Source organism: Oncorhynchus mykiss, chromosome 5 (assembly GCF_057628025.1).
Source record: "Oncorhynchus mykiss isolate SJ-2025 chromosome 5, ASM5762802v1, whole genome shotgun sequence".
Taxonomy (NCBI): Eukaryota; Metazoa; Chordata; class Actinopteri; order Salmoniformes; family Salmonidae; genus Oncorhynchus; species Oncorhynchus mykiss.
The window spans coordinates 9,476,670-9,492,824 of record NC_143026.1 but is presented as its reverse complement, the minus strand read 5'-3'; the positions used below and the strand labels follow the sequence as shown (position 1 = coordinate 9,492,824).

Sequence of the window (16,155 nt, the reverse complement as noted above, 5' to 3'; positions counted from 1 at the left end):
ATATTTTGAGGGTGTTCAGTGGGCATTACATGTTCCAAGCTAACTGTGTATGAATAGCACCCCAGCTGTGACTTCCTGAGTTGTGCAGTCAATGTGGCTTGATTGGGATACATGACTGGTTACACACACACACACACACACACACACACACACACACACACACACACACACACACACACACACACACACACACACACACACACACACACACACACACACACACACACACACACACAACAGTTGAAGCTATTTTATGACAACAACAGTAACAGGGTATTTTTAGTGGAAGTATTAAAGACGTCTACTATAACTTTTGCAGCTGTCCGACTATCGAAGATTACGTTTTTACATTCAATTCCTTTCAATTACATTTTTTTATGAATTTGTTTTTTGTTTACAACAATCAAGTACCTTCAGCATTCGACTGTCTGTCACGGTGAATAAGTCTAGAACTAGATAAGTATGGAGTATAAAGTGCTGTACATTAATGCATAGGTAAGGTATGACCAATATCAAGACTGTCTTGAATCTGATTCATTTGGAAGAAGAAAAAAAGATTTACAAAATGAAAAGAAAATGAAGCAACATATTGTAAAAAGCTTTTATCTAAATTGAGAGCAAATGCATTTAATTTCACTTGGCTTCAGCATCAATTCTTCACACTTTACTTTTCAACTGCTCTCATTGTTGTTCACGTTAAGTCACTACATTAATAAGCAAATTCACTCTGGTCAGTGTTTCAGATTAAAAAAGGGAAGTAAAGTCATTAAGACAGGAAGTAGCAGCTAGCGACTTTTAAAAAAAATGAGGAAGCCTAAAAAAACACTCCCAATTCACAATATACTGCATATTATGTGCTTCACTGCAGTGTGAGAGGATATCATACATATGTATTCATTAAAGTAGTAAACTGACTTATTATTGTGTTGTTGTAGTTGATATCTCTTGTATTGTGGTGTTTTGAAATGTGTGGGCCCTCAGACGAAACGGTTCCTGGTGTTGCAACATTTGAAGTGACCTGCTCACATCCTGCTCAGCCCGCTTAGCAGTTGAACATGGTCGCCTCAGCGCAGGGTCACAGATAGAAGCAGTGGAACAGAGGAGTAGTCGTTTCTTCCAAGGTAAAGTCCCATTCACCTTACATAATGGTTTGGATAAGTTTCGATTCATATTGTGCTTGAGGTCAGAGATGGTAGTACTGTTGTTGTTGTTGTTAGGAAGGTCAATTGTTTAGGGTCAGGCAACAGGGTGCAGAGACTTGCTGGATCAGCAGGCTGGGCCTTGGAGTAGTCTGACGATGTACAGCACAGTAGCAGTCTTACCAAAGATTCATTCAACTCCTTCACTTTTTGTTAAACTTTTAAGTAAATATGTGCGGGGTTTTTTGTCAGTGTTGTCTTGCTTTGTTGCTGCGTTCCTTTCAACACATTTTGAGGGAGAACTTAAACACATTTCAAGCCAAACATTTCGATGAGCTCGGTCACAGTGAAAAAGTATTGTGTTAACTAACATTTCTTGAGTAAATTAAATATCAGTCTTTTTTTTAAAGAATGATAACAACAACAACAATGGATAAAAATCATATGATTTGTAATATATTGAATTGTACGCTGGTGAAAAACATTATATATAATTTTTATAACTTTTTCCAGCACATAATTTGTGGTGTGGTGTGATGATTTGTTTGTGCTGACCTAAGATTCATCTCTGAATTGAGAATGATCTTTGTGGCAGATCTCACTTAGTAGGTATCACCCGAGAGGACTTTGGCGTTGAATTGTATTGGTCACATACACATATTTAGCAGATGTTTTTGCTGGTGTAGTGAAATGTTTGTGTTCCTAGTTCCAACAGTGCAGTAGTATCTAACAATTCACTACAATACACACAAATCAACAGATCAATCAGCTTAGACTTTTAAGAATTGAATTGATATTTCCATATGTTTCTTGATACACCGCAGCTTGTAGATGCATCTTGTTGGTTCCTGGGTTTTGTTTTTATGTTTTACTCATAAAAGACTATTGATAAGATCTTTGGTTTGCTAGCCTTTGTTGCATTAGAAAGACACATTTTTCAAAATAATTGATACTTTTTGATGTACATTGGCAGACGATTGAACTTTGAAAGACTAATCAGCCTCAAAACCATTTTCGTTTTGAACATGTGATGCCACTGTCTAATCTTTCATCTCTTCATTTCCACGTTTGGATACTTTTTCATAAAATTTTTGGGGTGAGAACTGATCGACTTCTTGTTGTAAAGGAGGCCTACAATAAAAAAAACAAATCCATCCTCTTCTAATTCATATTGGTTTATAATTCATTTCTAGTGATAATTGTTCTATATTTATATTGTATTTTTTAATATATTTTTTTTATCCCAGGCCCCCGTCCCCCACAGGAGGCCTTTTACCTTTTGGCAGTTTGTCGTTGTAAATAAGAATGTTATTAACTGACTTGCCTAGTTAAATAAAGATAAAATAAATACAGTAGTAATAGATGGAGGTATTACGCAGTACAAGATACTCTGAAATCCACTCAAATATCATTTTTAGTTGATGCTAAAACAAATTTTGAGTCCACCAATTCACAGTTAAATAAAGCACTCCTGCTTTCAAAATTGTCCCTTGTGGGATGAATTGGAGTATTTGAATTGAATTCATTTGAAATATACTGTAGTGCAAATGTACAGCGTGTAAGCTGTGCTGGAACCTCTAAAACATTTCTTCATTTCAGTTACCTATTAATACATAAAAGGAACAACCAAAGAGAGATCAATTAAATGTCAAAGGTTTATAGATAAAAGCTAGACAGGAATTGAATTGATTGACTTCTTAGGTTTCCATTGACAGTCAATACCCATGTAATTTCACGTGGTCCAACTTCGTTTTTTAAAGAAATGTAGAAAGAATAAATATTTTTGAGTTTAATGAAACATAACTTGTTGCAGGAAGAGTGTTATTTTAACAGTCTGTATTTAGAATACAAAACAGGTAGTTCCAGTTTCACATTATAACAGTTGGTACGTTCTGGTTCTTAATTCACAGAACACAAGACATTTCTTAACTTCTTAAAAAATGGTACTCGTTGGAAACAAGAAAGATAACTTTCTTATCATGAGATTATTGTGTAATGGCCTTTTACCATTTCTAAGTAAATACAAGGAAAATAGCTTTAATAATTAAACTGTAAAATGTACATTTAAAAAAAATGTGCAACTCATTATTTTTGTCTTCTTGTGCTGCTTTGGGGGGCATGGTTACCATAGCAATGACCTTTTTGTACCAAACAGTTGTAGTGCTTTCTATTTGAATATTTTGTGGTACTGACTCCTTGTCCTATATGAACACAGAGCTTTTATATATTCATCCTCCTCACTCTTCTTTTTTAGCATCTGAAGTTTTCAGTTTTTTTTCAGTAAAAGGCTAGTTCACACCTCTGCGTCCGTCTATCTGTCTTTGATGGGTTGCTAGTTTGAGGCTACAACAGGATGTCTATCTTCCATTGTCTTCAGTTCATTGTAGAATGTTTGTAGAAACCCAGCCATGTTGAGTCTAAAATGTATGCATTACCAATTAGAACTGAATTCTGTTAATGATTTGTAACCTCCGTTAATTCAATGTATCTATGGTTAAGTTAGTTTAGTTATATTTGAGACCGTTTGTCAGCATTTTTCTAGGTCACTTACAGTGCCTTAAGAAATTATTCATACCCCCTGATCGTGTTCCACATTTTGCTTTGTTACAGCCTGAATTCAAAATGGATGAAATAGATTTTTTTACACACAATACCCCATGATAACAAAGTGAAAACATGTTTTAGACATTTTTGCAAATGTATTGAAAATAAAATGACAGACATATCTAATTTGCATAAGTATTCACACCCCTGAGTCAATACTTTGTGGAAGGACCTTTGGCAGTGATTACAGCTGTGCATCTTTTTGGGTAAGTCTCTAAGAGCTTTCCACACTTGGAAACAACATTTGCCCATTATTATTAAAAAAACAATTCTTCAAGCTCTGTCAAATTGGTTGTTGATCATTGCTAGACAACCATTTTCAGGTCTTGCCACATTTGTTCAAGTAGATTTAAGTCAAAACCACTCAGGAACATTCTCGGTCTTCTTGGCAAGTAACTCCAGTGTAGATTTGGCCTTCATCTCCCAGTGTCTGGTGGAAAGCAGACTGAACCCGGTTTTCCTCTAGAATTTTGCCTGTGCTTTAGCGCCATTCCATTTATTTTGTATCCTGAAAAACTCCCCAGTCCTTGACGATAACAAGCATACCCATAACATGATATAGCCACCACTATGCTTGAAAATACGGAGAGTAGTACTTAGTAATATGTTGTATTGTATTTGCCCCAAACATAACACTTTGTATTCAGGACTAAAAGTGAATTGCTTTGCCACATTTTTTGCAGTATTACTTTAGATGCCTTGTTGCAAACAGAATGCATGTTTTGAAATATTTTGTTTTATGTATATAGGCTTCCTTATTTTCACAATTAGGATAGTATTGTAGAGTAACTACAATATTGTTGATCCATCCTCCGTTGTCTCCTATTACAGCCATTAAACTCTGTAACTGTTTTAAAGTCACCATTGGCTTCATGGTGAAATCCCTGAATGGTTTCCTACCTCTCCAGCAACTGAGTTAGGAAGGACATCTGTATCTTTGTAGTGACTGGTTGGATTGATACACTATCCAAGTGTAATTCATAGCTTCACCATGCTCAAAGGGAAATGTAATGTCTGCTTTTTTTACCCATCTACCAATAGGTGCCCTTCTTTGCAAGGCATTGGAAAACCTCCCTGGTCTTTGTGATTAAATCTGTGTTTGAAATTTGCTGCTCGACTGAGGGACCTTACAGATAATGAATTGTATGTGTGGGGTACAGAGATGAGGTAGTCATAAAAAAAATCATGTTTAACATTATTACTGCACACAGAGTGAGTCCTTACAAACTATTATGTGACTTGTTAAGCACTTCTTTATTCCTGAACTTATTTAGACTTAGGAGTTGAATACTTATTGACTAAAGACATTTTAAGTTTTCATTTTTCATTAATTTGTAAGCATTTCAAATAACATAATTCCACTTTGACATTATGGGGTATTGAGTATAGGCCAGTTTTAATCCATTTTAAGTTCAGGCTGTAACACAACAAATGTAGAACAAGTCAAGGGTTGTGTATACTTTCTGAAGGCTCTGTACATGAAGCAAATGTGTTATTGTGTCTGCAGTGAGTGACCACAATAAAAAGGAACTTGGGAGAGGAAATAAATAGTTTATTGGATGGATGAGTGTCATGACTTACCACCGACTTACTGTAAATAGGACTCTCTTCTTAAGTTCCAATTAAACACCCACAGTACAGTAGTATTGAAAGTACACTTCACAGTCAGTAGGAAATATAATGAATATAAGTAATACCTGTCTGTCCTCAGGCCAGGCCTACTACCTGTCTGTCCTCAGGCCAGGGGTAATACCTGTCTGTCCTCAGGCCAGGGTTACTACCTGTCTGTCCTCAGGCCAGGGTTACTACCTGTCTGTCCTCAGGCCAGGGGTAATACCTGTCTGTCCTCAGGCCAGGGTAACTACCTGTCTGTCCTCAGGCCAGGGCTACTACCTGTCTGTCCTCAGGCCAGGGTTACTACCTGTCTGTCCTCAGGCCAGGGGTAATGCCTGTCTGTCCTCAGGCCAGGGTAACTACCTGTCTGTCCTCAGGCCAGGGGTAATACCTGTCTGTCCTCAGGCCAGGGCTACTACCTGTCTGTCCTCAGGCCAGGGTTACTACCTGTCTGTCCTCAGGACAGGGGTAATACCTGTCTGTCCTCAGGCCAGGGGTAATACCTGTCTGTCCTCAGGCCAGGGGTAATACCTGTCTGTCCTCAGGCCAGGATTACTACCTGTCTGTCCTCAGGACAGGGGTAATACCTGTCTGTCCTCAGGCCAGGGGTAATACCTGTCTGTCCTCAGGCCAGGGGTAATACCTGTCTGTCCTCAGGCCAGGGGTAATACCTGTCTGTCCTCAGGCCAGGGTTACTACCTGTCTGTCCTCAGGCCAGGGGTAATACCTGTCTGTCCTCAGGCCAGGGTAACTACCTGTCTGTCCTCAGGCCAGGGTTACTACCTGTCTGTCCTCAGGCCAGGGGTAATACCTGTCTGTCCTCAGGCCAGGGTAACTACCTGTCTGTCCTCAGGCCAGGGCTACTACCTGTCTGTCCTCAGGCCAGGGTTACTACCTGTCTGTCCTCAGGCCAGGGGTAATGCCTGTCTGTCCTCAGGCCAGGGTAACTACCTGTCTGTCCTCAGGCCAGGGTTACTACCTGTCTGTCCTCAGGCCAGGGGTAATACCTGTCTGTCCTCAGGCCAGGGTAACTACCTGTCTGTCCTCAGGCCAGGGCTACTACCTGTCTGTCCTCAGGCCAGGGTTACTACCTGTCTGTCCTCAGGCCAGGGGTAATGCCTGTCTGTCCTCAGGCCAGGGTAACTACCTGTCTGTCCTCAGGCCAGGGGTAATACCTGTCTGTCCTCAGGCCAGGGCTACTACCTGTCTGTCCTCAGGCCAGGGTTACTACCTGTCTGTCCTCAGGACAGGGGTAATACCTGTCTGTCCTCAGGCCAGGGGTAATACCTGTCTGTCCTCAGGCCAGGATTACTACCTGTCTGTCCTCAGGACAGGGGTAATACCTGTCTGTCCTCAGGCCAGGGGTAATACCTGTCTGTCCTCAGGCCAGGGGTAATACCTGTCTGTCCTCAGGCCAGGGGTAATACCTGTCTGTCCTCAGGCCAGGGTTACTACCTGTCTGTCCTCAGGCCAGGGGTAATACCTGTCTGTCCTCAGGCCAGGGTAACTACCTGTCTGTCCTCAGGCCAGGGGTAATACCTGTCTGTCCTCAGGCCAGGGTTACTACCTGTCTGTCCTCAGGCCAGGGTTACTACCTGTCTGTCCTCAGGACAGGGGTAATACCTGTCTGCCCTCAGGCCAGGGGTAATACCTGTCTGTCCTCAGGCCAGGGGTAATACCTGTCTGTCCTCAGGCCAGGGTTACTACCTCATACACTTTCCTCCAAAGAATTAGCATGACTCATCAGTTTAATTCCTTCACCAATTGCTAAGTTACCATTGAAAACGTTGTCAGAGATAGGAATCTATTTTGCTTCCCAATAGTCCAATAAGTCAGAAGGCTTTTCAAGTTTTCCTTGAAGATGAGAGGGAGACTGTTAAAGTTATAGTATCTTATTACTTTAAAAGCACAAACTGTAAGATTACCTGGTATTCAATGGCCATAACCAATTGATAGCAATACAAATAACTTATCATTGCCCAATTTTAGAACGGTCTAATCTTACCTTTATCATAAATATGAACTGATCATGTTCATCTCATGGACTATCAGTCTTTGCATCCATAGGTGAAACACCTTCCCTCTAATGAGATGGCAACCAGCATAGGCGAAACACCTTCCCTCTAACGAGATGGCAACCAGCATAGGTGAAACACCTTCCCTCTAACGAGATGGCAACCAGCATAGGTGAAACACCTTCCCGCTAATGAGATGGCAACCAGCATAGGTGAAACACCTTCCCTCTAACGAGATGGCAACCAGCATAGGTGAAACACCTTCCCGCTAATGAGATGGCAACCAGCATAGGTGAAACACCTTCCCTCTAACGAGATGGCAACCAGCATAGGCGAAACACCTTCCCTCTAACGAGATGGCAACCAGCATAGGTGAAAAACCTTCCCTCTAACGAGATGGTAACCAGCATAGGTGAAACACCTTCCCTCTAACGAGATGGCAACCAGCATAGGTGAAACACCTTCCCTCTAATGAGATGGCAACCAGCAAAGGTGAAACACCTTCCCTCTAACGAGATGGCAACCAGCATAGGTGAAACACCTTCCCTCTAACGAGATGGCAACCAGCATAGGTGAAACACCTTCCCTCTAACGAGATGGCAACCAGCATAGGTGAAACACCTTCCCACTAACGAGATGGCAACCAGCATAGGTGAAACACCTTCCCTCTAACGAGATGGCAACCAGCATAGGTGAAACACCTTCCCTCTAACGAGATGGCAACCAGCATAGGTGAAACACCTTCCCACTAACGAGATGGCAACCAGCATAGGTGAAACACCTTCCCGCAAACAAGATGGCAACCAGCACAGGTGTGACTCATACTGACTTAACGAGGTGACACCAATCGTTGCGCCCTACGTGTTAATGAGCTATACGTGCTAAATTCCAACCTCAAAAAATAGGTGTGACCCTTGACAACACCCTGTCATTCCCTGCAAACATCAAAGCAGTGATGCGCTTCCGAAGGTTCATGCTCTACAACATAGAGTATGACCTTTCCTCACACAGGAAGCGGCGCCGGTCCTAATCCAGGCACTTGTCATCTTCCGTCTAGACTACTGCAACTCTCTGTTGGCTGGGCTTACCTGCAGGTACCATCAAACCCCTGAAACTTCTTCAGAATGCCATAGTCCGCCTGGTGTTCAACCTGCCTAAGTTCTCCCTTGTCACGCCGCTCCTCCACTAACTTCCAGTCGAAGAGCACATCATCTGCAAGACCTTTAGTGCTTACCCCTTAACTTCAAGTCATACTCAAACCCTACATCTCTACCCAAGAACTCCGTTCTGCCACCTCGGGTCTTCTCTGTCATGGAACCCCAATCGTGGAACAAGATTCTCCCTAAAGTCAGGACAACGGAGTCCCTGCTCATCTTCTGAAAATGTCTGAAACACTTATTTAAGAAACGTGTCTTTTCACACTAGTATTGACTTTGCTGATAAATACTTACGAGAGGAAAATGTACTTGATATGATTGTGATGTGTTGGTGTCTCACCTCATCTTAAGATGAATGTACTAATTGTAAGTCGCTCTGGACAAGAGCGTCTGCCAAATAACTAGAAATGTCAAATGAACATGCTGCAGTAGAGACTCTGGGGTTGTGCTATCTGGTTGTCATGCTGTGTGTGAACACGGCTCACTGAATTCTGCTCAGAGATGCAGTGAAGTGTTGCGGGCGTGTTTCACACTACGTCTGCCACATAGGCATTTACTGTTGAGTTACTGTGTGATGAGGCTGTCCTGTCTTTTGGAACTTCCTTGTATCAGTCATATAGCACAGTAGCATTATTAATGTTGGGTTTGAACTATATTAACCTTTTATTCAACATGTCGAATTAGCCATAGTCAATATGTTGATGTAAGTTCTGTCTATGGAATTAACTGTCCCATATTGTACCCCCCATTGAACAGTAGTTACATGGCTGGCACTTGTCAGGTACAGTGTAATAACAGTGTAGGTATAATTGGTTAGATAGTACTAACTACTACACAATATCTGTCATCATCAGTAAATGCAAGTATTAGTAAAATAGGTTTTACAGAAGCTTTGAGTGGGGTTAGATGTGTGTGTTGTCAAATGATGGTTAGGTACTACATTCTCACAGGTCGGATACCAACAGGTGTCCTGCACATTTCACTGTATCGTGATCTTTTGAATCCGTTCCCTCTCGTAGGTCTCCATTGAGAGAGTCATAGCAAAGCTTCTTTCGGGTATTTCCAGTGCAGCCAAGAACCAGGAGACAAAATGGCCGACAATGTAAATGCCTTGCCCTTCTTTTACGGCAACATCACCCGTGAGGACGCGGAGGACTACCTGCGACAGGGGGGCATGGGCGACGGCATGTACCTGCTACGGCAGAGCCGGAGCTACTTAGGGGGCTACGCCCTGTCAGTGGCTTACAGACGGGAGTGTTACCACTATACCATAGAGAGGGAGCTCAACGAGACGTACGCCATCGTTGGGGGGAAGAGCCACCGAACCCCCGTGGATGTGATTGACTACCACTCCCAGAAATGCGAAGGGCTGGTGTGTCTGCTGAAGATGCCCTACAACAGGCCCAAGGGCATGCAGCCCAAGGTGGGGCCTTTTGAGGACCTCAAGGAGAAGCTGATCAGAGAGTATGTGAAGAAGACCTGGAACCTTCAGGTTAGTAGAAATACTTGGGTTGACTGATTCACTGATTAGTTTGTTGGTTGGTTCATTCATTAATTCATTGATTCATTCCTTCATTTATTCATTGGTTCATTGATTCATTCCTTCATTAATTCATTGATTCATTCCTTCATTTATTCATTGTTTCATTGATTCATTCCTTCATTAATTCATTGATTCATTGATTCATTTATTAATTGGTTCATTGATTCATTCCTTCATTTATTCATTGATTCATTCCTTCATTCATTCATTCATCGGTTAGTTGGTTGGTTGGTTTATTAATTTATTCCTTCATTAATGTATTTATTTTACACCTGACTTTACCTGAAGTGAACCTTAATGCCATGTTGTTACTCTATACCAACTTTAGTGACCAAAATAAAGGTAAATGAAATAGTGATTGATTGAAAGGGAAAGGACCCAATGCTGTCTTAAATGTGTTACTACTGTAGAGGGGGCCTAAAGTTATCAGACTGAAGACTTAGACTGGGTCTCAACTAACTGTTGATTTGATTTGATTAGGATTCATTTTAATTGGAGTAACAATAGTAGAGTACATAAAGTGCCATTTCTGAATGTATCAGCAGTTTTTATATTCTTTCTCAATAAGCCCATGTCAGCAAAAAAACTTTTATTTTGGTAAGTTACCAAAAATCTCTCCACCCTATGCCAACATGTGTAGTATAGCAGGAAATTAGTTGTAAAATTGCAGATTTTTCTCACTACCGCATGGCAAAATGAGTAGAATTGCATGAAATTAGTTAGAAAATTTAAAAATCTTCTCTCTGCCCAATGGCAAAATGTGTAGAATTGCAGCAAACTTGCTTTAAAACGGCAAAAAATTCTCTCCACCCTAAGCCAAAATGTACAGAATAGCAGGAAATGAGTTGTAAAACTGCAGGCTAGGGTCGGCTATTTCTACCATCATGGTATACCTTCCCTATTGCTTGAAGCAGCCATAAAGTGGTCGGGGACAGGTCAGATGTCATTGTGCTATGTCCTCAGGGTGCAGGCCATCATTAGCAAGAGACCTCAGTTGGACACTTGAAAACGTTGTCAGAGATAGGAATCTATTTTGCTTCCCAATAGTCCAATAAGTCAGAAGGCTTTTCAAGTTTTCCTTGAAGATGAGAGGGAGACTGTTAAAGTTATAGTATCTTATTACTTTAAAATCACAAACTGTAAGATTACCTGGTATTCAATGGCCATAACCAATTGATAGCAATACAAATAACTTATCATTGCCCAATTTTAGAACGGTCTAATCTTACCATTATCATAAATATGAACTGATAAAGTTCATAAAGTGGTCGGGGACAGGTCAGATGTCATTGTGTTATGTCCTCAGGGTGCGGCCCTGGAGCAGGCCATCATTAGCCAGAGACCTCAGCTGGAGAAGCTGGTCGCCACCACCGCCCATGAGAAGATGCCCTGGTTCCATCACACCATCACACGTGAGGACTCTGAATCACGGCTCCAGATGGGCTCTCGCACCAATGGCAAATTTCTGTAAGGGGCCACTTAAAATGACTATGGCTGTCTATTGTAACATCTCATGGTTTGCTTTTGAATGGCCACGGGTAAAACTGTAAGGTGTAAAAATGTATGAACCTGCCATAAGGTGTAACACCAGTCAACAAGGTTACTTAAAAAACTATGTGTCATGGTTGTGTGAAGTCCTGTTAGTAGCTATGATCTACTCTTAACTTAAACTTTGTAATTCTATTTGAGATCCTAACAAAAATCATGTGAGGATATGACATAGCAGAAAATTCTAGATGATAAAAACCTTTGTAGGTACTTTTTCCAAGCCAATTCTGACATGTTCATGTCAGCTCTTAGAGCTTGTAAAAAAAAAATATTTTTTTAAAGTTAAAAGCAAAGTGGTGTAGATTTGCTACGCTAAAAAGAAGATAGAAGACACACAGGAGAGGTCTGTAGTCTACACTATTTATAGTAAGATAAGTTTGTGCTGCGAGGCGCCAGCAGTGGCCTAGGCTGTAGAGAGAGAAGCAGGCTGCGGTTTCCGTTGTGACAGTTTGCAGAGGACTTCCTGGAGTGACCAAAGAGCACTACTTTATCTCATGAGAACATTCTAGAAGGGGCTCTTTGCAGTATTTTCCTCAAAACTACTTCTCAGCGTTCAACGTATTGAAAATTGTGTCCTATTTTATTATTTTGAATTCATTCATACATTTTTTTATTCATATCCTGAATTGATAACATTTGAATGACCTCAACCTTGGTGTATACAACAAGAGCGTTTCCCTCCACAATTTCCATTACTTCAGCGTGTTTCAACAAATGTGGAATTGTTTTTCATTAAATTTGCATTTTCATATTTAAATGTGCATTTTTGTAAACCATTTACTGTTAGGATTCTCAAATGCATAGCAATCATAAGGAATTCTGCAATTATATTTCAAAAAGGAGTTCCATGAAACAACAGCATTTATTTGTGAATGGCAATTCATCAATGTTGTCATCTAGTGTAGTAATGTATTTCATAGTTATTTATCAGACATTCTTATCCAGAGCGACTTACAGTAGTGAAAGCATATATTTTCATACTGCCCCTCTGTGGGAATCAAACCCACAACGCTGGTATTGCAAGCACTGTGGTCTACCAACTGAGCTACGCAGGACTCATCATTCAGTACCGTAGCTCAGTTTCCTGTGTTGTGGGGTCACTTTTCATCAAACTATCGACTACACAGTCACGTACCAATAGGAATGATTGCTTCGGAGTTTACAGTACTCATGCACCATGAGCCACTACCGAAGGCATATCTACTGAAGAATATTAGCCCATCAAAGCACTGTACTAACCTTGATGAAAGTTAGTTTATTGTAACTCTAGCACTCTTTCAAGTACATATGCTAGTCATTTAGCAGATGCTCTTATCCAGAGAGACTTACATTAGTGAGTGCATACATTTTTAGACTTTTTTCATACTGGTCCTCCGTGGGAAACAAGCCCACAACCATGCTCTACCAATTCTACCAGCTGAGCCACACAGGACCTATATTCAGTGCCATAGCTCAGTTTCCTGTGTTCATTTTGACATTTTAGTCATTTAGCAGATGATCTTATCCAGAGTGACTTACAATTAGTGCTTTCATCTTAGAAGATAGCTAGGTGTGAAAGCAACGTATCACAGTCGTAGCTGCCCTGACGTTTGTTTCCACCTTCTTATGTTCATCTGTGTCTCTTCCATATGTCTCCCTCCAGGATCAGACAGCGGGACCTGAATGGTTCCTACGCCCTGTGTCTCCTACATGGGTCACAAGTCATGCATTATCGCATCGATAAGGACAAGGCTGGCAAGCTCTCCATTCCTGATGGGAAGAAGTTTGACACACTGTGGCAGGTAACATCGCAGACTGTAGAATTATTTAAGGTCCCACTTTAAACAAACTTCAATTTATAGGGCCAGTTTCCCGGACACAGATTAGGCCTAGTCCTGGATTCAAAAGTTTTACTCTCTATTGAAACTGCTTAGTCCAGGATTAGGCTTGATCTGTCTCCAGGAAACCTCCCTATAATACAGACCTGATAGATGGATTTATGCCTTGTAGGGCTAGATTCTATCAGATTGACAGCGAGCACAGCGTTGTTTTGTTGGAGGTAGAACTGCGTAAAGCCTATCGCATGCTTCCCAGTCCAAACAGTTTGTCCATATATTATATTTAAGCCATTAAGTCCTGAGGAGGTGTGGTATCTGGCCAAAATCTCCTGGTACTGGCTAAAGTTCATGATGCCATTGACCTAAACAAGAACCCCAGGACAAGTGTAAGCAAAGGGCCTCAATAGATCAAAGATCCACCACCATATTTTACAGTAGGTATGGGGTTCTTTTCTGTTCATGCAGTCACATATCAACGCCAAACCCATCACTGGTGTGCGTGGCCCAAAGAGCTCCATTTTCATGTCATCTGATTCTGGTTGTAATCTGGTTCTAATCCAAGTGCCAATGCCGTTTAGCAAACTCCAGGCGTTTACATTGATTGGATGACATGAAAATTGAGCTCTTTGGGCCACGCACACCAGTGATGGTGCACACCACTGCATGAGCAAAAAAGAGCCCCATACCTACTGCGAAATATGGGGGTGAATATTTTTGATGTGTCGTTATCTTCGCAAGGTAAAGTATTTTAAACAGGGGAATGTCTCTTTCTCTGAGCAATTGTATTAGAATAAAATAATAAATAAAAAAATTGGAGCATACAATATAGCTCAGTATTTAAATTATTTTATGCAGTCATTTTTGCTTATCTTTATCAAGGTAGACAATCATTTCTGACCCTACTGTACTATGTTGAACTAAGCAAAACCAGACAATGAATGATCTATCAATAAACAGCATTTACATATTCCTATTTGGCCCAAAGTACCTATTAAAATTGTGTGGTTCGAGCCCTGAATGCTGATTGGCTGACAGCCATGGTATATGAGACCGTATACTACGAGTATGAAAAAAAACGGTTATTTTTACCTCTCTAATTATGTTGGTAACCAGTTTATTATAATAGCAATAAGGCACCTTCGGGGGTTTGTGTCGTGACTAAGAACAGCCCTTAGCCGTGGTATATTGACCATATACCACACCCCCTCAGGCCCCCTTTCACCTTTCACCTATTTCACCTTTTTATTTCACCTTAATTAAACACTTAGGAGAAAAGACAGCAGGTTAACACATAGGCACAAGCTTCACCTGTTTTTGATGACACGCAGGAGACATACCCTGACACCTGCTTTCTCTTGTAGCTGGTGGAGCATTACTCCTACAAGCCAGACGGGCTGCTCCGCGTACTGACTGACGCCTGTCCGCGACCTGAGGGAGATCACTTTGGTACACACTCCTTCACTAGTCATAAAAACAGACAGAGATCTTATGTGGAAATATGGACGGATAGAGAAATACTGTAGACAGAGTCCAATACAGAAACATTGACAAGACATACGGGCAGACAGACAGACAGACAGACAGACAGACAGACAGACAGACAGACAGACAGACAGACAGACATACAGACAAACAGACAGACAGACAGACAGACAGACAGACAGACAGACAGACAGACAGACAGACAGACAGACAGACAGACAGACAGACAAGCAGACAGACAGACAGACAGACAGACAGACAGACAGACAAGCAGACAGACAGACAGACAGACAGACAGACAGACAGACAGACAGACAGACATACAGATGTTTAATAATTGATACATAAGTAGATGCATAAACAGATGTATACTATATAGATTAATAGGTTGATGTATACTAGACAGCATTTTGAGCAATCATTATACTGTGTATATGTTTTCGTGACTATGGAAGTGAACGTATCTGACTGTTTTCATTGCGCAGGTGGTATTGGACGAGCAGGCTATAATAATGTAAGTGTTCCTTCACTTTACTTGTGTTTACTGTACTGCTCTCTCTTGCTGTGTGTGTGTGTGTGTGTGTGTGTGTGTGTGTGTGTGTGTGTGTGTGTGTGTGTGTGTGTGTGTGTGTGTGTGTGTGTGTGTGTGTGTGTGTGTGTGTGTGTGTGTGTGTGTGTGTGTGTGTATAATCATTGACAAATTAAGAGAAACAAATATCAGTAGGCTCTTTACACATTGTCATAAACTACACCAACCAGGTTGACATCCAGTCTTATGAGAAATAGTATTTTCATTTTTTTTAAATTCACCCCTATGAAGAGCAAACACAGAACCAGTATTTTTCAATAAGCAATGTCATTTAAAAGATGCCTGCGAAACACACAGTTTATACGGTGTGTACTTGTTGATAGCACTGGCATGTTGACACAAATAACATGAAAAATAACATGAATAACACTACATTAAACAATACCCTCTACTTCACTATATAATACTGACATATTATACATCACTTACAGTACTTCCTCATTGCAGTGCCTTCAGAAAGTATTCACACCCCTTGACCTTTTCCATATTTTGTATTACGTTTTTTGTCAACAATCTACAAAAAATACTCTAATGTCAAAGTGGAAGAAAAATTCTATACTTTGTTATTTTTTATTCATGGAAAATTACACACCCTTTTGAGTCAAGACATGTTAGCATCACCTTTGGCAGCAATTACAGCTGTGTGT

The 16,155-nt window shown here is 40.9% G+C and overlaps 1 protein-coding gene across 2 annotated transcripts in view; it reads left to right on the top strand.

Annotated features, from left to right (window-relative positions):
* The first annotated feature begins 1,068 nt into the window (after window positions 1-1,068).
* The window catches only part of syk (spleen tyrosine kinase), a 29,793-nt gene continuing 14,706 nt past the window's right edge, over window positions 1,069-16,155 (top strand). For both annotated transcript variants that reach the window (XM_036976711.2, XM_036976710.2), the window contains exons 1-6: window positions 1,069-1,121; window positions 9,549-10,021; window positions 11,379-11,539; window positions 13,263-13,401; window positions 14,799-14,883; window positions 15,405-15,433. In XM_036976711.2, the coding sequence (XP_036832606.1) occupies window positions 9,620-10,021; window positions 11,379-11,539; window positions 13,263-13,401; window positions 14,799-14,883; window positions 15,405-15,433 (816 nt within the window). In that variant the 5' untranslated portion in view covers window positions 1,069-1,121; window positions 9,549-9,619. The remainder of the gene's footprint in view (window positions 1,122-9,548; window positions 10,022-11,378; window positions 11,540-13,262; window positions 13,402-14,798; window positions 14,884-15,404; window positions 15,434-16,155) is intronic.